Source organism: Rhamphochromis longiceps, linkage group LG14 (genome assembly GCF_057381845.1).
Source record: "Rhamphochromis longiceps isolate RC_006_pf linkage group LG14, R_longiceps_female_GT1.1, whole genome shotgun sequence".
Classification (NCBI taxonomy): domain Eukaryota; kingdom Metazoa; phylum Chordata; class Actinopteri; order Cichliformes; family Cichlidae; genus Rhamphochromis; species Rhamphochromis longiceps.
Window position 1 is genome coordinate 30,610,784 of NC_140570.1, and position 23,778 is coordinate 30,634,561.

The 23,778-nt window shown below is 37.7% G+C and overlaps 4 protein-coding genes across 4 annotated transcripts; 2 read left to right on the top strand and 2 right to left on the bottom strand.

The window, feature by feature from the left end:
• Positions 1 to 114: 114 nt before the first annotated feature.
• LOC146654384 (uncharacterized) lies at positions 115 to 5,800 on the top strand. Its single transcript, XM_085429135.1, has 11 exons — positions 115 to 460; positions 609 to 641; positions 738 to 766; positions 1,623 to 1,683; positions 2,095 to 2,166; positions 3,577 to 3,679; positions 3,759 to 3,811; positions 3,918 to 3,996; positions 4,218 to 4,714; positions 4,914 to 5,107; positions 5,216 to 5,800. The coding sequence occupies exons 1-11, from the start codon at positions 248 to 250 to the stop codon at positions 5,358 to 5,360; spliced, it is 1,479 nt and encodes a 492-aa protein (XP_085285261.1). The 5' UTR covers positions 115 to 247; the 3' UTR covers positions 5,361 to 5,800.
• Positions 5,801 to 6,942: 1,142 nt separating this feature from the next.
• On the bottom strand, positions 6,943 to 10,966 carry LOC146654385 (uncharacterized). Its single transcript, XM_085429133.1, has 5 exons — positions 10,047 to 10,966; positions 9,682 to 9,778; positions 9,198 to 9,308; positions 8,583 to 8,749; positions 6,943 to 8,250 (listed from the first exon to the last, which is right to left on the bottom strand). The coding sequence occupies exons 1-5, from the start codon at positions 10,922 to 10,924 to the stop codon at positions 7,788 to 7,790; spliced, it is 1,716 nt and encodes a 571-aa protein (XP_085285259.1). The 5' UTR covers positions 10,925 to 10,966; the 3' UTR covers positions 6,943 to 7,787.
• Positions 10,967 to 11,359: 393 nt separating this feature from the next.
• Positions 11,360 to 15,610, top strand: LOC146654386 (dehydrogenase/reductase SDR family member 11-like). Its single transcript, XM_085379765.1, has 7 exons — positions 11,360 to 11,613; positions 12,746 to 12,955; positions 13,781 to 13,875; positions 14,758 to 14,887; positions 15,001 to 15,093; positions 15,179 to 15,244; positions 15,359 to 15,610. Exons 1-5 carry the CDS (start codon positions 11,512 to 11,514, stop codon positions 15,088 to 15,090), a joined length of 627 nt encoding a protein of 208 aa, XP_085235891.1. The 5' UTR covers positions 11,360 to 11,511; the 3' UTR covers positions 15,091 to 15,093; positions 15,179 to 15,244; positions 15,359 to 15,610.
• Positions 15,611 to 17,128: 1,518 nt separating this feature from the next.
• LOC146654387 (dehydrogenase/reductase SDR family member 11-like) lies at positions 17,129 to 23,702 on the bottom strand. Its single transcript, XM_085429134.1, has 7 exons — positions 23,485 to 23,702; positions 20,509 to 20,718; positions 19,866 to 19,960; positions 18,063 to 18,192; positions 17,858 to 17,944; positions 17,706 to 17,771; positions 17,129 to 17,576 (listed from the first exon to the last, which is right to left on the bottom strand). Exons 1-7 carry the CDS (start codon positions 23,614 to 23,616, stop codon positions 17,547 to 17,549), a joined length of 750 nt encoding a protein of 249 aa, XP_085285260.1. The 5' UTR covers positions 23,617 to 23,702; the 3' UTR covers positions 17,129 to 17,546.
• Positions 23,703 to 23,778: the final 76 nt, after the last annotated feature.

A 23,778-nucleotide genomic window follows, 5' to 3' on the forward strand; every position in this document is an offset into this window, starting at 1 on the left:
GAAGTGTAACAAATCCACATGTTATGTTCTTACACCCTTACAGAAACTGTGACTCCTTCACAATGTCAGGTAAATGTCAACTCATGTTGAATAATCAACCAAGCCTTTTATTATCACATGCAATGTTACACGTACAACTGCAATGAAAATTTCACCCCCTTCTGACCATACATATATTGCTTAAACATCACATTGGGAAGACAGGTCGGAAACAGTTAGGAAGGTCAGAAAACAATTTAATTAATAGATGAGGGGAGAGGAGGAGAAAAAAGAACTACAACCAGACAAAGCTCCTAGAAGACTGAAATGGATGATGGTTGCAGCATGCAAAAAGAAAATGATATCTGTTGACTACAGCATATGCTTTCTCACAGATTACCTTGTGGGAGTAGCTGGACCAAACTCTATTGGTATTTCAAGTTTGAAATCCCTGTTTGACCAGACTAACATTTCAGATGAGGTACCTCTTGACATAAAAATCCTTTTATGTTGTCATAAAACTAATGTTAAATTCTGCTTTAAATACACTTTATTGTACAATTTACTTAATGAATCGTATTCCTTAGTTCTGTTTTTATTTATATGTATTTATTTATTTGTTTTATAAGGTAATAGATGGCCTAATCTATTTGCAGTGTGAGGTATGCTGAAAAGCTTGTTTGATCATAATGACATAGCATGTTTACGTTTTTTGTAATGTATTTGAAAACATAGGTGTATTTATGTTATTTTTATAGAATTTCCCTCACATTTATCCAATCCGGTTGTTCAGTGATGACGCGACGAATCCTACTTCCGGGTCTAAAGTAGTCTGCGTTTAATATGGCTTTTGTGTTGTTAACATGTTTAATGCTATGTATTTTCTTCTATTTGATCTCAAAAAGCTCCTAAAACAGTCAGTGATCACTGTTGACCTCCCTTGGCTTTTATTACCGCTAATCATTTATTTAAGCTCAGTTTTTAAAACCTTAGGGTGTAACTACAGCCCAGCCCATGCAGCAGTATATGAATGACTAACCTCGTATTGTGGATGGATTATCTCAGTTGTTCTCCTGGCTGAAGTTTGGTCCTTTTACAGCATCCTGCCATGCGATTACATTTGTTCCTGACCACCGAGAACACTCACGGTAACTTTTATCGAGTGGAAAAAAAAGTTAGCTTGTTTATATTATGCTAACGTAGCTGTGTCACTAGCGGTCACGCAGCACATCATTATATACCAGCTAGCCCAACTTCAGTAACCCTACAAACGTTACTGCTGTTTAGTTTTCTGTCTTCATTTATGCTGGAAGTGATAACAGAGCTGTACGTTTTAATTTGTTTCCAAAACCCCGCAGTCAGGACATGCTATATTGTATTTAGATAGAAGCTAGCGAGCTAACTCCCTGCTAACTTCTAACTCCGTTAAATGTCATAAATTCCGTTTTCATGGATGCCTGGATGTTAAACTCAATTGTTACACCTGGTAGAACAGAACGCTGATCATTTTATTAAAGATGAAAGACTTTAGACAGTTTTTCAACTCTCAGTAATGCCATAGTGATCGTTTGATATATGGACCTGCAGCGGAGTTTAGACCCAGACACGGCTAGTGACGTCAGACTGAACAACCGGATACCAAGCCAAATCACTGGAAAAATTTTGGATGGGTCCACAAGAGCACAAAGTGCATACTTTTTGAAGGTATGACTTGGACTGTGGTAACTATGTTCTTATCACAAAGGGTTTATAAGTTGCCACTATAAACAAACAGCATTTTCCAAAATTGAAGCCTTGTCAGAAGAACCTGAAAAATACCTTTCTGAAACCTTTTCTGTGTAAAGACTTGTTCAAAAGCAATGCACACAGATTAAAACATTTCTGTCTTGGCCAACTGATAAAGAACACCAAAAATTGAGTGGTGCGTGTTGAGTCTGTGGTCTTGATTTGTTTTGTACACACTATAGAAATTAATTAATGGAAACCAAAAATGACACTTTCTATATGTTTGTGTATCTGCAGAATTAATTACAAGTCTCACCTGACAAGCTTTTGCAGTTTTGCAGTGTCATTCTTGACAGAAAAACATACTTGTCACATTATTTTTATTTCCAGAAAAACATCTTTCAGATGTATGAGAAATTGATTGGAGCCTGTCTGGAAAACGGCAGCCACTGGACCTTGTTTGTAAGTTGCACAGATTTTGCACTCTCTCTAGTGCATGATACTTTTCAGTGTCCCTCATTAGGAAAGCTCAAGGCCCAAGCCTACCATATCCATCTTTTTACAAAACAGTTTTGTGACATACCCAAGAGGACCATAGTCTATATGAATTCATTTGGCAAGTCGGAGGTCAGAAAAAGTGCGGTGTTGAAAAACTGGAGGTAATTAATTAACATATTTAACATAACATATTTAATTTAATTGAAATCATTACCGAACGTGGTTATTGATTTCTCTATATGCTTTTTATTTGTAATAACTGCGATCTCTCAGCTCATTTGCTTCAGCAAGAGGCTGCGCTGGAGAGTGGACCTTGTCACATGTGAGCCACCCACATCAACAGGATGGGAACTCATGTGGAGTGCATGTCATAATGGTACTGAAAACTATAGCTTTAACCTATATAAGTTGTACAAAAGGGTTAGGGTTGTGTATGGGATTTCCTATGCCCCCTGAATGCACCATCGGGGTGCATGTCCGCAACTTTAGTTCAGAGACAAACGGCAGCCAAACAACGGACAGTGTGTGCGTTCATAAGACCGTAAGTTAATGTTTTACTTCACTCAGTTATGTTGGTGTTCAGCCATGAGTGTATTTGATGACTTACCAGCAGTTTCTGCTTCTGTTTAAGTGACGTTATGTACAAGTGGCAGTTCGCTAGCATAACAGATTTGTTTGCTAATTAGCTTCTAGCAGAGAGATTCGTTGTTATCGTGTTGTTGATTCTGTGCTCTGTGTAACAGATGATAAACCGATGTAAAGTTGCCTTCAGTGCATAGTTGTATGCGGTGTGTTAATGCATAATGTCTGACTTTAAGTTTATGTAACCAGGCTGAAGTATAATGTCAGCTTATTTAGCTATATACTGTACTTGAGTACACCTCAGTTGTATCTTTATGTTTATTATGTAATCTGATTCCTAATTGATTGTATTATTATGCTTTTGTCTGCAGAAACCACACATACACACACACACTCTATTTCGCCCAGCTGCGGGCACATTCTCAATTGAAAATACAAAGAATGACAACTTTATTCCTGGACTCTGCCTGTTTGTTCCTCTCACATCTGAACATTTGCAAGTGTCCTGACCCGACACTCTGAAGTGATTGCTGCCAGCTCAGATTTCTTTAACCCTTCTGAACATAAGTAATGTTTATATTTTTGCCTATTCAGTTTTTAAAGCCTTAGAGGCAGGATGGTAAAATCTCAATTTTTTTTGTAGATTGAACCATTTCAGCAGTAATGCTTTGCTTTGGTTGCTCTGTTTTGTTTTTTTTTCTCGGGGGGGGGGGGTTAAAAACAAACAAACATTTCTTTGTTAATCTAATTCTTTTTGTTCTTTTTTTTTTTTTTTTCTTCGTCAATTATTAGTTTGCCCAATCTCTCATTGACGGTAAAACACAAGTGGAGGAGTACAACACTGAAATCACAAAGCTCAGGTCCCGACTTTGCCACTACTTATTTTCCTCAATAGGTAAAGATAAAATTAGCTGCCTTCTTTTTCTCTAACATTGGAAAATGTAACTTGTACTTAAACAAATTATATTTTGCAGATCGAACTAGGAAGTGCAGTCAGTGCTGGTGTGTGATTGCAGCCAAAGACCGGGTACACTATGACATGTCCTTAGCCATATAGATTGTTTATTTAATGGACTTTGTTCATTTGTTTTTTGTTTGTTTATTTCTTCTTCTTTTTTTTTTTTAATTCACAGGTGCAGTGCCAGAAATGTGGTGCATACAAGCACATGCGTTGTTCAAAGTCTGTTTGTGGCATCTGTATCTTCTGTGAGAGTAAGTCACAATATAACTAAACAATGTCCAAAAATGTTTAAAGTGAAAATTTTTTTCGTAATTTTGCCTTTGCACACCAGGACTGTGTAATTAAAGTGGACGTTTCAAGATCCAGTTTTTACACAAAACTATTTTAGACATAACTGTGTCGTATTGTGGGGATTTCTCTTCACAATTAAATTGATATAGTGCTGTTTATATCATTCTTCTTTATGTAACAGCACAGTGCAGCACAGCAGAGGGAAAGGAGTTGTGCAGCATAGTGGGTGGCTATACAGGAGGAGCAATAGAAGTAGCCAGTGAAGAATGTCATCAGGGAAAGCATCAGGCAGCGAATGACAAAGGAAAAGTTCCTAAGGGAGAGAACATCTGCAGCAAATCGACAAGTAACAGTGAGATAGGAAGACTGACAGTCAGAGATGAAGGTACACAGACTGAAAGAGATGAAGGTACACAGACTGAAGACAACGAAAAAGAAGCAGAAGTATACGGCACAAGTCTGAGTACAGATAATGCTGCTGCTGATGATGTTGACAGGATCGATGCAGATACAGAATTCCAAACTGATTCAGAAGGAACTAGTACAGTTTACAGAGTGCATGGTCGCTTATCTGTACCAAGCTCAAAAAAGAAAACCTACACAATAACAGAAGACGAGATCAAGCGCAGAATCAACGCAGAGAACATGTCAGTTTATGTTTTCAGAGGTTTGATTGGGGTAGGTATACATTTCGTGATTTTGATGTCACCTGAAATAAATCCGGGTTACTCGTATCAATGAAGTGACAATGTGGCTGGAAATTGTGCATTTGCTGCAACATATACACAATTACACCATGTAAACAAAAGCATTTAACTTTGTGCGCGTGTGTGTGTCTCTCTCTGCTCTTTTGGTGTTTGCACTTTTTCTTTTTTAGGGCCGTAAAGCCAAACTGCCCGCAATGATTCTTGACAGGCCTAAGAAGGCCAAAACTAAAGTAACAGTGTTTAGTGTTCTGAGTGAAGAGGAGGCTGGGGAGCTAGCCCTCGGGTTTGCCGGAAGATTGGCCTGCGATGTCACAACAGACATGGTCTGTAAAGGCATCGACCATTCAAGTGCTGATATGACAAAGTAAGTTAGTAAAACAATATGAAAGTTGTATCTTTTTTGGTATTATTTGTCATTTCCCCGTATTTGGGTTATTGGTGTAACATTGTTAATCTTACTTTCTAATAACAGACAGACTCTTCTCAAAATCCAACACAATCTTAAACATGAGCTGACTGATTCCTCAACCTTCAGTTTGCTGACACACACCTTTGGCCCCGCTGCACTGGATTCTGTCATTTCATTCCTGTGTGAAAAACTTGATCTTGTCTCTTAAATAATGAAACCTTTTGTGACTTTTGTTTGTTCTGTAAATCAGAATCTTGAAAATTGTTCATTGTTGTTCTAAGTTTGTGTTAACTATTTGGCAAAAATGATTGGTTCCTAATCCAAACAGCATAATGACTGTTCTAACACATATCTTAAAAATGCTACAAAGAAAGAAAATTATCACATATGTTTCAATATGAATGTAATTGTGTCACACTCGGTTTGTAGTAGCTTTCCTGTTTTATTTTGAGTTTTGGTATGTTTACACTGTTATTTTTATTTCCCGTGTGTTCGTCTTCCCTTATTAGTTTTACTGTATTTAATTAGTCTGATTTAATAACTTATAATTATTTACTTTCCAGTGTGTATATATGCTCCTCGTTTGGATTATTGTTTGTTTGAGTTCTGCCTGTCTTTTCTATTAAAGATTTGGACTTTTGGACTATTAGTGGACCTCGTAGGTTTTTATTCTGTTCAATTGGTAATTGACTGGGTTTAATTTAGTGGCCTGGAAAACAGGCCGGAGGGGTCTGGTCATTTTAACCCCCTAAGACCCGAAATCTTCCATGGCATGCATTTTTAATTTCTCTTTGATATTTGGGCCGATTGGAACCCGATGAATGTAAAAAGAAAGAATTACCAGGTTTTGTTTTTTTTACCTAATTTTTGTTTCTGAGAAAAATGAGAGCCACATATGAGGACATTAATTTGAAATTTCGATAGAACAGTTGCAGTATAATGTCCTCATAACTGTATATCAGGCACTTGTTGATCAAGATTTAGTATTTTGGTCTAAATAACCCAAAATGTGATGTCCACATGTGTGGACGCCAGGCTGGAGTAAAGTGTTAGAGCTATTTATACCTATGTAAACTTTTATACACTGGTTTTTACCTGTCTTGTTTCAGAAAGGTTTAAAAGGGTAATGTCCACAGTTTATTTGTTTATTTATTTGTTTGAATTCAACATATTTTATTAAAGTAATTGAGCTTGAACACAGAAAAAACTGAATCAAATAATCATAAAATCAAATCACTTGCACTATACTGAAGTCTAATCTACTCTGAGCTAATGCCGGTTTCCAACACTAATGATCGGGTGAAGGAGAGAGATGAGGGTGTGCACGGCCACTGGTGCTCTTATCCCTGTTCTTTGTGATACAATCCAACAGGAAAGCAGTCAAACCCTTGGACATTAGCCAAGTTAACGTTCACAAATATATACACACAGAGGAACTCTGAGCCCCAATGTCAGCATTAGCACAAACATGCCACTTCATACCAAATCTCAGTGTGAGGTCAGGTGTTAGTCTCATTCCATTATTCTGGCTATATTTTCTTACTCATTACTATTAAACTTATACTTAAGACTAACTATTAACAAAATCACACCCCAATAACTCTGTTATTACACTTTGTATTTAATCATAAAAAGGCTGGATGTTGAAACCTTTTACTTCTATTTTGTATGAGCCAGGATTCTCAACAGCTGATACTCTATGTCCAAAAAGTGACAGGTATCGTTTTATGGAGCAAAAAACTTAAGAGCGCATATTTTATAAATAATACCAACAATTACAAATGCAGACCTTTAATAGTAATAAGTAATCCTTTATTTATAATGCATAGCAATATAAAAATAGTAACATATGAAAATATTACAATGGGCACAGATGAATTTGTATCAAAAACAGCAACCAAGCCAAAGTAATGAATAACACACATAAATAACAACTGCTTGAGAGACCAAACAATTTCTTTTCATCTGTTCCTTGGCAGAAAGTTAAGACAGCTATTCAGCTTTAGGTTTCAATAAACAGAAGTAATGGATGCAGTCCCTTTGAAATGTCACACAAAAGTCTGCTTGTGCATATACTTAGCTTTAACTCTTCTCTTTTTTGTTTTGTATTCCAAAAGGTTTTCATTTTCTCCAGAGGATGTCTCTCTTTCAGTGGTTATCGACTGTTCACATTCATTTTCAGACTGTTGGAATGTCGATGCTGGCCGAACGTTTCTTGCTAGAATACAATGGCCTAATTTTGCGTGCATTATCTGTCGTCTTTATTTCGTACTGGCATATACTTTTGCCTACTTGTTTTGTTTTTAAGACATTTGTATGCAGTTCATCTATCATTGCAGTAATACCCTCTGGAATGAATGCCCACTGTTTAACTGTGTCTAAAACAGCATTTAGTTTTCCAACTGCATCTTCTGTGCATTTTTTGTCTGTGCTTTCAACTACAGGAGTGTCATTCAAAGTTGATAGAGGACTTTTCAGAGAGTTTTTCATTTGTTTAAAATGGCTACAAGCCACCTTCAGGCAAGCACATGTGTTATAGTGAGAGAACGTACAACAAGTGCACTGAAGTGTTGCAGCCGATGCAAAAAAACACAGATTTCCAAACAAACTTGGCATTTTTATCACTTTCAAGTCCTCACAGTGTACAAAGTAATGCCTTTCTTTCACTGCAATTCTTGCCAAGGTCTGTTTCCATGTTTGGATAGATGTCATTGTCAGCCTCTGCTAATTTTGCAAGTAACACTAGATGCTTGCAAAGAAGTCCTCGTAAGCCATATGTACAGTTGCAGTAGGACTCAACAGGGCAGACATCATACACCATGTCTTCTCTTGACTCAGATGGGACTTGATATGCATTAACTCCATGGCTGTTCTTGACTGTAATTTTAAGAGCCCAACCACTTTCCATCAGTCTTGCAGCAGAGTCTGAAACTTGAGACAAGGTGTCAGCAAACCTGTTTTTCATGCGGCCCACATCTTGCAGGGTTTTTATGACTGAGAAGTAGTCGTCGGCCTTCCCTAGGAGCACTTCAATCAGATCATCCAGACGCCTATTCTTGTAGCCAGATAAAAACTGGTATTTCAGGCGGTGGAAAAATCTGAAAAACAGTTATTTGAAATGATTAGTAACTGTAATTGAAGGAATTTAAAGTTTTAATCAAGACTGTATTATTTTTTTAAAAATTGGAATACCTATTGCACACGTCTTTTATAAAGGAATGCTCTGTGCCGGTTTAGCTGATTTAGGCAAATCCACCTACTCTGTTTTTTGTTGTGATAACATAAAAAACGCTGCTAGAATTTAAAGGATTTGCCTAAAACCTGTTCTGGCAATGACATGACGAACCTACTCAGTTTAGCCTCTTGGATTAAAGCATAATATCTTTTTTTCAGCAATACAATTGAATGAGGTCAAAATAATAAATCATACCTTTCAATCACATTGTTTGTTTCAGAACGAGCGTGACTGAAGCGACGGCCGTAGTCACACCACATGTGGCCAATGCCTTCCCAGTGCTTCTGAAAATACTGGCACACCAAAGGGTATTGCTTAAATGTCTGGCAGAACTCTGCTGATGTGGCTTTAAAGTCGTCCTCCTAAGAGAATTGGATGCAACAGAATATATTTCAATCCATTTAACAGACCTATTGAAATCTTTAATATTATGTATTGAAGCCCTTTTCCTTTTATTGAATAACATTAAGAATTTTAAGTTATTAATAATATGTCGTGTTTTTGTATTAAGAAGCAATTATTTCTTCCCTTACAATGGCTAAGAAGGAACACTAAACCTATAAGCATATTTGGTTTCAGCATCTGTCTGTGAAAGAATCCCACTCACAAGTTCTACTGCACAGTGGGTGACACAATGATGTTCTGCACAGCTTAAGTACTTGTTTTGATAAGCAAGATAAGAAGCCAGTTTTAGAAATTGTTTCAAAAATCTATTTTGTATCTCTCTGTAACTTTTTTTAGCAACTGAAAGTTATTATGCTCTTAGTGTAATCAAGAAATCAAAATGTGAAATAGACAAATTACACTTACAGATGTGCAAGCTTTCAGCTTACAAAAGAAAGAAATGATTTCATTTCTCTTTTGGGTGTTAGAAAGCCCATGGACCCCGGACTCTGATTTTGAAAGCCATCGATTAACAGCCTGTGAATGTAAGAGAAAAAAAGTTAATCTGGAGAGAGAGACAGAGGAGCAGCTGTACAAAAAGCATAAAAGAAAGCTGACGTCCAAAAATAACTTTGTCACTCACTGGACAAGAGGACCTGTGCATTACAGAAATCAACCAGGCAAACATATTTTTAAATGTCAAAAAGAGCTTTGGGAAGCAGCCACCAGAAGATGAGTGCACTGTGGTCTTAAATGGATGGACATAGTCACTCAACATTTTATCCCTTTATATTCATTAACCTGAGTAGGTGAATATCACAATGAGGCAAATCATAACAACAGGACCCTGTTGTAAAAATGTGTTTCAGGTGCATCTTAGACAACGTGAAAAGAAAACAATGTGGTTTACCTGCAAGACATGGTACCAGCATAGAAGGATAGCTGACTCTGGAAAAACCTTCTGCAAAGCATTTATTTCCGCAAAGTCTTTGTCAACCATAAATGCTCTACAGAAAAAAAGAAAACACTAAATGAGATTAAACAGTATGAAAATGTTTTTGCTATCTCAAAGCACCACTTCAATGCCAAATTAAACATTTCAACTCACAAGTAGATATATAAAATACTGCATACAGCCTATAGGAATAACTTTAACAACTGGAAAGGAAAGTTTTTTGCAGCCCATGCTGCAGCTATAGCATTAGATTCTGGCATGTTATAACTTTTTTGAAAAGGAATTATTTCAAAATTAATAGCTGTCAATGTATTATTTACCTCGGGGAAGTTGGGAAATGCTCACAAACTATTCCAAGAACAGTTTCCAGGGTTTTCTGACTTTCGTTGCTGACAATAGCATAGGCCACAGGGACTCCATGCCCATGATCATCTCTTACAACAAGTGTGAATAAGGGAAATGAATACTGGTTAACGCAGTGCGTGGTGTCAACAAATACTAACTGTTTTGCATAGTTCTCCATGTTTGATTTCATTACAGGTGTCTGCAAAACAATCATTAGTTCTTGGTCAGATGTGTATGGTTGATAGAAGAGAACATGTTCTTGATGTTTTCCATTAAGTAAGGTATGTACACTTTGACTGTCTCCACAGTTAAAGTGCTTCTTCCTCATCATGCAGGTTCTAACACTGTCAATGTCACGTGGTGTGACAAAATGCTCTCTGTTGTGAAGATCTCTGTGTCCATGTTCTTTGGCCCATTTATGACATTCGGTTAGTATGATGGCTGGCTTAGTTCCAAGGGAAAGCAGTTCCTCAATCTTCCTCCTCAAATCACTGGAAATATTGTTGAAATGTGCGTCTTTTGGGTCCGAAGGATCATGCCCATCATGCTTATCATATGTACGCTGCACGATGACTGTGTGGTCTTTCCAACATTTGAGTACTTTAAATGAAACATAGGCCTTACAGCCCACTGCTCTGTAGCTGTTTCGACTTTTTTCCCCAGCTCTGATGCAGTTGAATTTGTAATAGTCTCTTTTCCTGTCTTTACCTGAGGCAACATTTAAACATTTATAATGTCCATGAAGGGTTAATGAGTTCAATTTTTCTAACACAACACTGAATGGGTCCTCCTGGCATTGTGACACATGCACACAAAGTTGTGTGTCTTTTCCAGTTCTTTTTTTTTTCGTCATTCAGAACACTTCTTCTAATTATGTCGTCCATTTCTGGTGGAAAAATAACGAAGGTTTAATTAGTCAATATTCATTAATTCATTTTAACTTGTTTTGGGGTTTTTTGCAATACAATGTAAATATTAAATATAATATTAAAATATATATATATATAAAATAATATAAAACAAACAGGGGCTAAAAGAAGCTAAACTTTCATATGGTATGTCTCTGGCAACTTTAACATGATGTCCCAGGGACAACATCTACACGATGTCCCAGGGCAACTTCTACATGATGTTCCAGGGACAACATTTACGCGATGTCCCAGGGACAACATTTACGCGATGTCCCAGGGACAACATTTACGCGATGTCTCAGGGACAACATTTACGCGATGTCCCAGGGACAACATCTACGCGATGTCCCTGGGACAAATTTGTAAATTTCTGGATTACTGTTAATCTCCATAGAATCAAGAACTCATGTCCAGTTTCACAGCTATGGACCAGTTAATTATGTTTCCAGGTGATAGTTTGATTCATAGATTCAGCACACAACCATAAGTCTAGGCCTGGAACAACATTAATTATGATGATGTGGGAACAATGCTGACACGAGGAAATCAGATCGTCCGGGATTGGGGCGGCAATAGCGGTAGAGCTGGTATGAAAGTGGTGGGCTGCGCCAGGGACGTCGGCAAAATCCAGGTTTGTTTTGAAGTGAAAACTCCTTTTCAGCAAAGAGCAACAACTGCATTTTTTTAAAAGTGTTTTTTTTGTGTGTGTTTTTTTATTTGTTTTGTTTGTTGTTGGGGCATATGCATACTCATGATTATGTTGATACAGCAAAAATGATGAGAGGCTGGACAGTAGCAGATTTTATGGCAGTTAAATAAACCTGCAGAACGAGCTTTGCAACACATAATCCACTGTAAGACCGAAATGAACTATAAGTCTTTGTAAAGTTTTTTTTCTTTTACCGCCGTTATACAGTATTATAATATTGCATGCTGACTGTTTGGTAAATCAGATTCAATGTAAAAGTTCACTGCTAATAGATTTTCAGTTAAGTCCAGCACAGAAACAGAAATCTGGGCAAAAATTAACTGACGACACATGAAGGATTTAGAGTTTAACGGCTTGAAGAATATTTGTATATTATGCAAGTCCTGGTTTCAACTGTCTTTCTTTGTTCTCTCGATATAGCCAAACAAAATGAATCTGTATGATAATGAATATAATGCATGTATTTATAGATATAGCACTTTTCAAAACCCTTCTTTGAGGATCAACAAGGTGAGAAACATTGGCAACTAAACTGCAGAATAAACTGTGGGGAAAATTACAGGTTTTTTTTAAATAACAATTTGAAATGAATTGTAAAGTGAAGGACTTAAAAGCAGGACTCAGCCCAGGTTGAATGATAGAAAACACAAACAATATGACAAAGACTACAAGAAGAAGGACTGGACTATTTGTACACATCCAGCAGCTTAACTGTTTACAGTCTACAGTTTTCCACATATGAAATGTGTGATCTTCCTTGTGAGGGTCTCGGTTATAATATACTGTCAGAATGTTTTCATGTTAAAATAGTTTTTGTTTTTTAAGGTACTGTACAGCAGGCTTGGTGAACCAGTGAGGGCAGGATGTGTTCAGACATGGGATTTCCAGTTTTGGACAAATTACTGAAATGAGTTGTGAAATACAAGCTCAAAACTTAAAGCAAATCTTAAACATATTTACAGTAACCTTACATATACATTTGAAGGGCAGTGTTATACGACACTAATGTTATTTTGAAGCTGAACCTCTGTCATCGTTTCCTTTTTGGTTTCAGAAACTGGCAACAGAGTGTCGGAGCGCCAGCCACCCTGGTGTTTTGGTCCCATTCAAGTGTGACTTGAGCAAAGAGGAGGAGATTCTGGCCATGTTTGCAGCGATCAAGGAACAGCACAAAGGCGTGGATGTCTGCATCAACAACGCTGGCTTGGCTCACCCAGAGCCGCTGCTAAACGGCAAAACCAACAGCTGGAAGAACATGATGGATGTAAGAGCTCAGAAATGTTTTAGAAAATCTGCAGCTGTGTGAAAGTTGAGTAATGGCTTCGCCAGCAGAACACTGAAGTGAACTTCAATGATCACTCTAACGTTGACTCATCCGTAAGCTAAGAAAGAACGTTTAGTTTTATCACCGTAGTAGGTAAATCACTACAACAGAAAACAATCGGAAAGCAACCCAGCTCATAATATCACAAAACTAAATAGCTGAGAAAGGTAAAAAAATAAATAAATAACTAAACAAAAAATACACAAAAGTGGGTAAAAAAAAAAATATTGAAAAAATACAAGAAATTTGTTGATTCAAAATATTGTCGTTACTATTTTCTGCGGTTTTTGCAGTTATTTAATCTAAACAAACTATTCAAAATTTTGCTTTTTTATATTTTGAATATTTAAATTTTGATGTTTAATGTCACTGTCATGGAGAAAAATTTCAGCTGCAGCAGACTTATATATGACAGACAGAAAAAAAATATTTCAATGTAAATAAACCAGTGTGACCAGTTTTCCAACAAGTCATCCATTAATCACACTGTAAATCACATTTTGTGTAAAAGTTCACTGTAAATAGGTGGGGTACATTATGCTCAGTTTAATCCATCCCAAAAACAGGAAGTATTCTTCAACCGAACTCATGAATCATCTGAATTACAAAATTGTTACACAATTTGACAAAACTCAGAGTTAAAAAGGTACACAAGTGGCCAAAAACTACTTAATGCTTCTTATGCACAAGAAACAAAGAGTAAAGGAGTCATTTGGAAAGTGTTGATTTTCCTGGTTGTTTATTTCACTGCTTGGTTTCTTACAGGTGAACGTTCTTGCACTGAGCATCTGCACACGGGAAGCTTATCAGTCAATGAAAGAGAGAAACGTGGACGATGGGCACATCATAAATCTCAACAGGTGCAGTTTTATTTGTTGATGAATAATGATGGGATTTGTGAAGTCTGTTGACTTAATCATCAGAAAAATATCTTGACCATTACCATCATGATTGTCCAGGACTCTTTAAACCCTTTTCACATCAAATATTTGGTTAACAGGAAAAGCACAGATGGTGGTATTAACAATACTGCTAGCTCTTTGACATGGAGATTATTATCAAGGCAAGACACTGTTAGGCCTTTTACACATATTTTCCATTGTTATTGTTCTTTTTTTATCTTATTCATATCCCCTGGTCTGACCTGATGTAGACTTGTGAGAGTTTCCTAACATAGGCTAGATTTTTTTTAAACCTTAAAGCAGCACCCAGTGAAAGTACAAGGGCTCTAGTACCACGTCTTACTGTACAAAATGGATTATGCTGAAAGGTAATTTATGGACTTTTTAGTCCAGTTACACCAAATTACATGTTGCCTACAGCATAAGCTTCTTTTACCCAACATGCACAACACCAAATCCTGGATCAGACAATAGAATAAAGCCACCATTGTGTATTTACCTATTTATTTTATTTGTTATACTGTTAAAAAGGTCTGTAGCTCTCTGTTATTAAAACATTTAGGAAGCAAAAAGAGTCAAACCCCATGTCAGGGGTTCACTAGTATAATAATTAGTTTAATTAACTGTTAATTTGAAAAAAGTGCCAGACAGTAGTGAAAAATGTCTATCACAATATCCTAAAACCTAAAGTGTCATTTTAATTTTAATTAATTGACCAACCAGCAATTCAGAACCTAAATATGATTGGGGATTTTTCTCATATGAAGATCTGAGATCAGATCACTGTATCAGTCTTGGTAAATGCTGATTTGGTAACAGCTTGTAAACCTTCTGTTGCAGCGTGTGTGGACATCACGTCTTACCTGTTGCTGATCTGCATTTCTACACCGCCACCAAGTATGCTGTGACCGCTCTGACTGAGGGCCTGAGACAGGAGCTGCGTGCAGATAAGACCCATATCCGAGCCACGGTGAGTATTTAAAAGACACCAATTGACTCCAAATGTGTCTTTAATACCAAGATCGGCTGCTTTGAGACACATACACATTGTTTACTGAAGTTTCCATTTTTGTTTTTTCTCAGTGCATTTCTCCTGGTTTAGTGGACACAGAATTTGCAGCACGGCTCCACAGTGAAAATCCCGAGAAAAAGGATGGGATATATGCTGCGTAAAAGGTAAAACCATTAATCCTACATTTTGTGTATTTGATTTGATTACTCAGATAAAAATAATTTAAGCATTTTTTCACTTCTTTGACAGTCTTTGGAAGCAAAAGATATCGTCAGTGCTATCGCATATGTGCTCAGTGCTCCTCCTCATGTTCAGGTTTGTAATTTTCACTTTTACAACTGTTTTTTGACTCATTGGATTTTGCTCTGCAACATTCTTATTATCACAAGTTTACTTATAATAATAAAGCATTATTTAACTTTTTTTCAGATTGGAGACATTCACATTGAAGCTGTGTAGCACAAGTCACTGAAGTTGTTCCCTCGGCAACCGCAATATTTTTGTGGCCTTCCTGTTTTCAAAATGGCCTCTGAGGATGTTACTATCACTGTGTGTTTCTTCAGTCTCTTTGACAAGTTGCATCATGTGCTGTGTCATATAATCTTACGCCTTAACTACATTTATCAGGGTGCTGAAACATTTGTACTGAAAAGTTTGAATGTATGAAATAAAATGATTTTCAGGGGACATTTATTGCGCTCCAGTATTTATTATTAATATATAGATGATATTTCATTTAAAAAACAGTTTATGATGGAAAGAATTCAACCAGTATAAATTATAAAACAATAAAAAATTCTGAAATATACATTTAACTACTCAACATAAATCCCTTGGGTTTATTTCAGGACAGGCAGCATAAAAATCTACTACCGGTAAATTAAATATCCCAAATTTTATTCTATTGCCTTTATTCTGAAAACACTAAAATAATAATAATATAGAATATATATATTCTATATTATCCATCCATCCATTTTCTTTCGCTTATCTGGGGTCAGATCGCGGGGGCAGCAGCCCAAGCACAGAAGCCCAGACCTCTCTCTCCCCAGCCACCTCCTCCAGCTTATCCGCGGGAACGCCAAGACATTCCCAGGCCAGCCGAGAGATCACCTGATGAAGCCAACAGAACCACATCATCTGCCAAACGCAGAGATGACATCCTGAGACCACCGAAGTGAAAGCCTTCCGCCACTTAGCTATGCCTAGAAATTCTGTCCATAAAAAAATAAGGACAGAATGGCCCGTAACAATGGGCCAGACACTCCATACTCCCGGAGCACCCCCCACAGGACCCCACCAGGGACACGGTCGAATGCCTTCTCCAAGTCCACAAAACAGATGCAGACTGGTTGGGCAAACTCCCATGCACCCGATGGACTTTTTTGAATTGCCTTTTACATCAACCTGTAATTATGTCTATCCCACCAGGAAGTCTGACCAAAGTAGCGGTACAAACTCTAATGAGTTAGTAATGATTGGTTTGCCCTCGCTGAAGAGGGAAGTTACATAAACAATTCATTAAAGAAACATCCAAGTAAAGTTGGCAACACTACTCACAGTAAGCACTCTGAGTAAAAGGAAAAGTGCCAACCGAGCTATTAATAATAATAACTGCACTATGACACTGAAATAATTATCTGTTGCATTCAAGCAAAACAAGAAATCCAACAGTGATTATGTTGGCCCCAGGGATTCTTTTAGGTGTCTCCTCCACTGATATTGTTCCTCTTTGTACACTATTTACTGTGTCTCTCACTTGATCTTGTTTTACCTGATCTAGATGTGTGAATTGCCAAATTATAACTCAACAGGTTGGATTTTTTAAAACCTAAAAGCGGCTCCCAGAAAAGATGCAGGAGTCTCGTACCACCTTGTTACTGTATGAATTTGTGCAGAAAAGACCCACATTCGAGCCACAGTCACAGTTAAAGTACACCCCAAGCTGCTATGAGATACATATACATTGCTTCCTTCAGCTTCCTCACTATCCACCTTTTTTGTGCATCTCTCCTGCTTTACTGGACACAGAATTTGCATCACGGCTCCACAGTGACAATCCTGTGAAAAAAGCTCCTACAGTTCATGTATTGTTTATGTTATTAAACCACATTTCACCTCCTGTATCAAGGTTCAACTCTCTTTTATACCCTGTTACAAAATTTCCCGGGTAGGGGAAATAACAACAAATTCTTTTGAAAATATTTTTTTATTATATTAGCGTCAAATTTTCAGGACAACATCAAAAAGTTCTTTCATGACCAGTTTGATAGCACTTTGTTAAATGTAATAAAGAAATAAAAAAATGCCAGTAGAATATAGGGTCACATGGTGCAACTTCTCAAAGACACTAAAAAACACAGTGACGGTAACATCCTCACAGACTGTCATAAGAGGTAGGTCACAGTTAAACATGCGACAGAGGAAGTGCATCATGTTCCAGCATTTTTAAGAAGAAGACAGTTAACTCTTGGACAAATTTCCTTATTGTTTCTTTCCGTATTCTGTAAATTAATCTTGCTGTGTTGAGTAGTCAGATGAGTCGATCACACCACCTTAATGTGAAGACTACCCTGGTCCTGGAGTTGCTGGGGCAACAAAAGCTGCATGACACCTACTATAAAGCTTCGAACAGAATTTCTCCAATCTGAAAGAAAAGTTATGTGAATGTTATATGATCATCTTAAATTATTATAAGGAAAGTGTTGTTATTTAAAATGCTAAAGAGGAAAGTTCAAAACAGAAAGGACTGAAAATAAAGAGAAAAATCACAAACCTGAACATGAGGAGGGGCACTGAGGACGTACGTGACAGCACTGGCAATGTCTTTCGCTTCCAGAGCCTGTTAGAGAAGTGCCAAATGTGTCATTTAATTTTATTTGAATGATCATGTCAACCCTCCACAAACTGTAGGATTAATAATTTTACCTTATATGAGGCATATATCCTAGCCACTTCATCAGGATTGTTGGCCCGTGATATAAATTCTGTCGCCACTAAACCGGGAGAAATGCTCTGAAAAGGAGATAATGATTAAAGAACTGTAGGATCTACTGTGCATGTGTCTCACAGCAGCTTATACTTGTTTTAACTGCACTTTTCCAGTTGGTTACAGTGTGTTTTAAAGCCTTACTGTGGCTCGGATATGACTCTTTTCAGCGCGCAGCTCCTGTCTCAGGCCCTCAGTCAGAGCAGTTACACCATACTTGGTGCCGGTGTAGAAATGTATATCAGCAAAATCAAAGACATGATGTCCACACAAGCTGCAACAGGAGTTTTATAAGCCATGAACGAACAAATTCATTTTAAACTATTACTAGTACTTTTTTCAGATTAACTAGCAATTAAAGTAATCATTGCCCTAGTAAAGTCCTTAAACAAAGATCTGTTATTTCCCTTCTTAAATCTTGTAATAATGATGTGATTACAAGATAATTCTGATCTACAAACATTTTCCACAATAGAAAAAATCAAATCAATAAATAATGATTACTGCATTTCATTTAGTGGCTCGAGGTTTAAGTGAATGAAGCACGGTCTGTTGCAGTAGGAAACGTGTTTTTGGCTGGCTGCCGGCGGAGCTCACGGGCGCGTCACTGCAACCCCCCCTGGCTTCTGCTCCGCGGCTGCTGAGTGAGCCCTCATCTGGGACTCTCCTCAGCTCTTTCTGGGACAGTGGCGCGGCTGCCCCTCTGTTGGTCTTCCTTGGTCTCTTGTGTTCTGGGGGCCTCTGGATGTCTGGAGTTTTGATCTCCTCCATACCTGCTTCACGCCCTGGAGGACGGGGCAGTGGCCCCCCCACACCCTCTAGCAGATCATTACATGAAGGAACGTTTTAAAAAAACAAGCGCGTCCATGCTCACAGGTGTACACACGGGTGATCACACCCACAAACTACACCCTTTTTGGCTCCTACCTCAAAGCACACTGCGTTCTGTTGATCTTATGTGCTGCACAATAATGTTTAATATTTAGTATTTACTGTCATATTCCCATATATCATTGTGATGTTGTTTATTCTATTACTCTTGTTCTCTTCTGCTTGTTTTCTTTTTTCTTTCTCAGCAGGTGATCCAGGTGATTGATATATGCATTTTTTTTTCTGCCCGTTCTGTTGGTTTTTGTCTTTTGCCCTTCTCCCCCGTCCCTCTTCTCAGCTGTTCCTCTTTCCCTCTTTCTTTCTCCCCTTCTTTCCCCCAGTCAAGTCTGTCCCGTATTCAGTAAGTGAAAATAAAATAAACAATAAAAGGTGAATCAAATGGACCATTATGGCAAGGCTGGGATGGTCAATTTGGTAAAGTAAATCCGTTGGGCATCTTTCTTTGCCTTTAGACAACAATTCTGATGGCAAAAGAGCCAAACGGGACAGGCAAACAAAAAAAACAAAAAAAAAAAGGAAACATGTTTTTGGTGTCACTGGACCAAAAGCCCATAAATGATCTTTATCCATATTGTAATTCTTATAGTAACAAGTGGTACTATATTCCGCACCTCCTCTAAGCTTGTTTTTGGGTTTCAGAAAATCTAGTCTATGTTAGGAGAATTTGGCTTCTTGCAGGTCTACATCAGTTCAGAGCAGGGGAGATTTATCAGACAAGAAACTCAAAGAGGAACAACATCAGTAGAGAAAATACAGAAAGACATGCCCAGGCGAGACAGATTTAAACATCGTTGTGTGTTGCATTATTTGGCTTGAATTCAACAGATAATCATCTCTATGCATAAGAACCATGAGTACCGGTATTGTTAATAGTACCATCTTTGCTTTTCCTGTTAGCCAAATGTGTGCTTTGAAAAAGGACTGTTGAGTCATGTTGCTACAGGATGGTTTTAATCAGACTAAATGATGATTAGAATCATATTATGACATTTATGTGACATTTAAATCGACAGATTTCAAAGTTCTGTCACTTTCTATTAGCAAGTAAAACTGCACCTGTTTATGTTTATGATGTGCCCATCGTCCACGTTTCTCTCTTTCATTGACTGATAAGCTTCACGTGTACAGATGCTCAGTGCAAGAACGTTCACCTGTAAGAAACCAAGCAGAGAAATAAACAACAAAGAAAATCAAAATTCTCCAGGGGAGTTGTTTGCATACTTTCATGGAACTTTTCAACTTTCTGAGTTTCGTCCTATTGCACTTATTTTAACAAACTATGTTGTTTTGCAGGATTTTAGGACAACAACTTTGTAATTCAGATGAGAGTCATGACTTTGATTGTATCAGACTTTCTTTTTTTGTGATGGATTATACTCAGCAGAATGGGATTTAATGGATGACTTGTTTGGAAATGGTTATACTGGTTCATTCACATAAAAATGAACTTTCTTTCTCTCTGTCTAATATAAGCCTAATGCAGCTGAAAATTTTCTGCATGATAGTAAGTTTAGTTCTGTCCAAATTTCTGTTTTTGATATGGACTAAATTGAAAGTTTCATGTTTCATATTCTAAAAACTATGAACAAATCGACTCAAAACTGATCATTTAATTGCTCTTCTGGGAAACCACTCCTGTGAACGCTTCTTTCAAACAGAACTGCAGATAATTTTTTCTAAAATAACTCTGAGCTCTTACATCCATGATGTTCTTCCAGGCACTGGTTTTGCCACTTAGCAGTGGCTCTGGATGAGATAAGCCAGCGTTGTTGATGCACACATCCACGCCTTTGTGCTGCTCTTTGATCGCTGCAAACATGGCCAGAATCTCCTCCTCTTTGGCCAAGTCACACTTGAAAGGAACCAAAACACCAGGGTGGCCGGCGCTCTGACAGTCTGCTGCCAGTTTCTGAAACCAAGAAGGGAATGATGACAGAGGTTTAGCTTCAAAATAACTCTGCCCTGTAATTACTGTAAATTTGTGGATTTCAGTTTTCATAACACAGCTGATCAGTAACTTTGTACAACACTGGAAGTCAGATTTTTGTCTCCAACTGCAAAAACATTCTTCTCACTGGGTCTCAACTCATGTCTGAACACATCCTGCCATCAGCTGTTTCATCAGATCTGCTGCACAGTAGCTTATCTTTCTATCTCAAAAGCAACAAGATTATTTTAGTAGGAGGAGGAGTTTTTATCTGACTGGAGCATTTTTACTTAACAAAACATTCTACTGAACCACTGCAGACTGTAAAAAATTCAGCCCCCAAACATGTTTGAATAGTTCTGTCTAGAGCAGGGGTGTCGAAGTCCAGACCTCGAGGGCCGGTGTCCTGCAGGTTTTAGATAATTCCCTGGGTCAACACACCTGAATCAAATGATTAGTTCATTACCAGGCTTCTGGAGAACTTCAAGACACGTTGAGGAGGTAATTTAGCCTTTAAATCAGATGTGTTGGATGAAGGGCACAACTAAAACCTGCAGGACACCGGCCCTCGAGGCTTGGACTTCAACACCTGTGGTCTAGACTCTAGAGTCATCAGCTCATATGTGTCCAGCCTTCTGTTTCTGTGTTGGACTAAATTAAAAATCTATTAACAGTGAACTTTTACACATAATCTGATTCATAGCATTACAATAGATTATTGTAAAGCTGGTTTTTCAGGTTTATTTAGTGTTAGTCAGATAAACTGTTCAACTTTTGCCCAGCCGCTCCCTCTGTTCTTTTTTGCTAGGTAACAGTGAACATATATATAAATATAAATATAGACTAAAAAATATAAAATGCAACAGCCGAGATCGAAATACACTAAGTGATAGATGCAGGCCTGGTCTATCAAAATGTTCTTTTCTTTTTTAATCAGGTTCGTACAGCTGTTGTTGGGCTAGAACATCTTAGTTGCAATGTAGAAATGAAGTTACCTTTTAGCTATTAGCTTGTTATTATCAAATTGCTTTAACCATGAGCCATTTATTTTTCCCTGAGTCTCTTCCTCTCTCTACCTTATTCGTTAACTACACCTTCCTCTGTTTCTTCCTCACTCTCTTGTTGGGACTGCTTGACCTCTTGCGCTCTCCATGGCTAATGCTGTGCCTCTATTCTGAGAGCACATAAATAATTTTTGCAAATGTTGCATTTTAAGGAGACAATTATTTTGAACAAACAAAATTCATTTCAGTGTTTGCTATTATACATATACACACACAATAACTGCCATTCTCGCTCAGTTGTTGGCATTTGCTCTTGCTCAGATCTCTGCTCTGTGTGCTCTCAGTATGTCGCTTCTGCTGTCAACATCTCTGCTCCCTGCACACTCAACTTTTTCTGTACATGGTTATAAATATGCCAAAAAACCAACTAATTACAGACTTGAATTCAAAATGAGTGGCTGTTTTGGTCTCCAATCAGCTCGCTAGCCACTGCATTCAGGAAACACAAATGTAGCTAAATCCAGTGAAGTGGTTTGGTTTAAACTAGATTAAAACCAACATAAAAAATATATATTTTACAATCAAATAATTAAAAATACTAACCGAAAATGTTCTTAACTACACTATTATTTTGTGTCTATGTGGATAATAGCAAACACTGAAATACATGAATTCTGTACATGAATTTTGTACATGAAAATAATTCTCTACTCAAAATGCGACATTTGTTCTTGCAAAAATTATTTACGTGCGTTTAGAATAGAGACACAGAAATAAAGCCATGAGCTACAGCAGGCTCTTGTGAATGCCAGGGCTTTATATCAGCTGTTTCTGGTACTACTGCACTGCTAACATGTTGGTTAATTTGACACACTTTGCTGTATCTATTTCTTGTTTATTTTTCTCTCTTAGTTTTTTCCCCTCTTTTCTTTCTTCGTTTGTATCCCGCTTTATTAACACTAACTCTGTTCTAGGGTGCGTAGGCGCACACGGAAAGTAGGAGGGGCCAGAGGCGTTAAGAGATTTGATTGAAAATTAAAATTGAACTAATGCAAACAAGAAGAAAAAAAATCAGCCCCCTACAAATGCTTCGGCCCACAGGGAAAATACCCGGTATACCAGATTACCAGTCCGGTATTGTGCCAAAAAGTGATTACCTGCCAAAAACTGATTTCCAATGTTTCCGTGTGTTTTTTACGTGTAATATCGTATCGTATGTTGCTAAATAGACTTTGGTGAACAGGTATTACAAAGGGGTTATATATAAAATTAAAAAATGACCTGTTTCTCAAGTATCTTTGTAACTGGTTATAATGTAACCAGTTACAATCAGCTCCCTTTTGTCACTTAAAATATGTTTACAGAACTATTTTTGCTTTTGTTGCAATTTCAGCTGTCCTCTTGGCCAGATTACTCTTAAAAGAGACATTTTTAAAGTCAAAAGAATTTTTTTTAAGTGCATAAATAAAGGATACATAAAAGTCACTGCCAAAAACTAACTGCGGCTACCTTGTTACAGGAATGTTGTTTGTTGCTCAAGATGACTTGATATCATTGATGAGGGATACATTTGAAATATGTTTCACATATTATAGACCAATAAGTTATTTATAGCAGTTTAAATACAAGCAATCAGTTTTTGCCAAATACCGCAGTTTTTGGCAGACAACCACTTTTTGGCACCGGCCCTGGATATAGCTCAAGATACTCTACGCTGAAATTGAGTTTTCACTTCAGAACAAACCTGGATTTTTGCGACGTCCCTGGCGCAGCCCACTACTTTCATACCGAGCCGGACCAACTCTACAGCTATAGCCGCCCCAATCCCGACCGAGGCTCCGGTCACCAGGGCCACTCTGCCACGCCAGCGCTCCATCACAGCGGTAACCTGCTACAAGCACGAAAGAAGCACAAATACGAAGAGAGAGAGCGACGGATCTTTCACTGTCCCGTGTGAGCATTTATATAGAGAGAGAGAAACATCTGAGTCATGTCAGTCCGCCTTTTTCTCTCAAACAGCTACAGTTCTCCGCCCTGC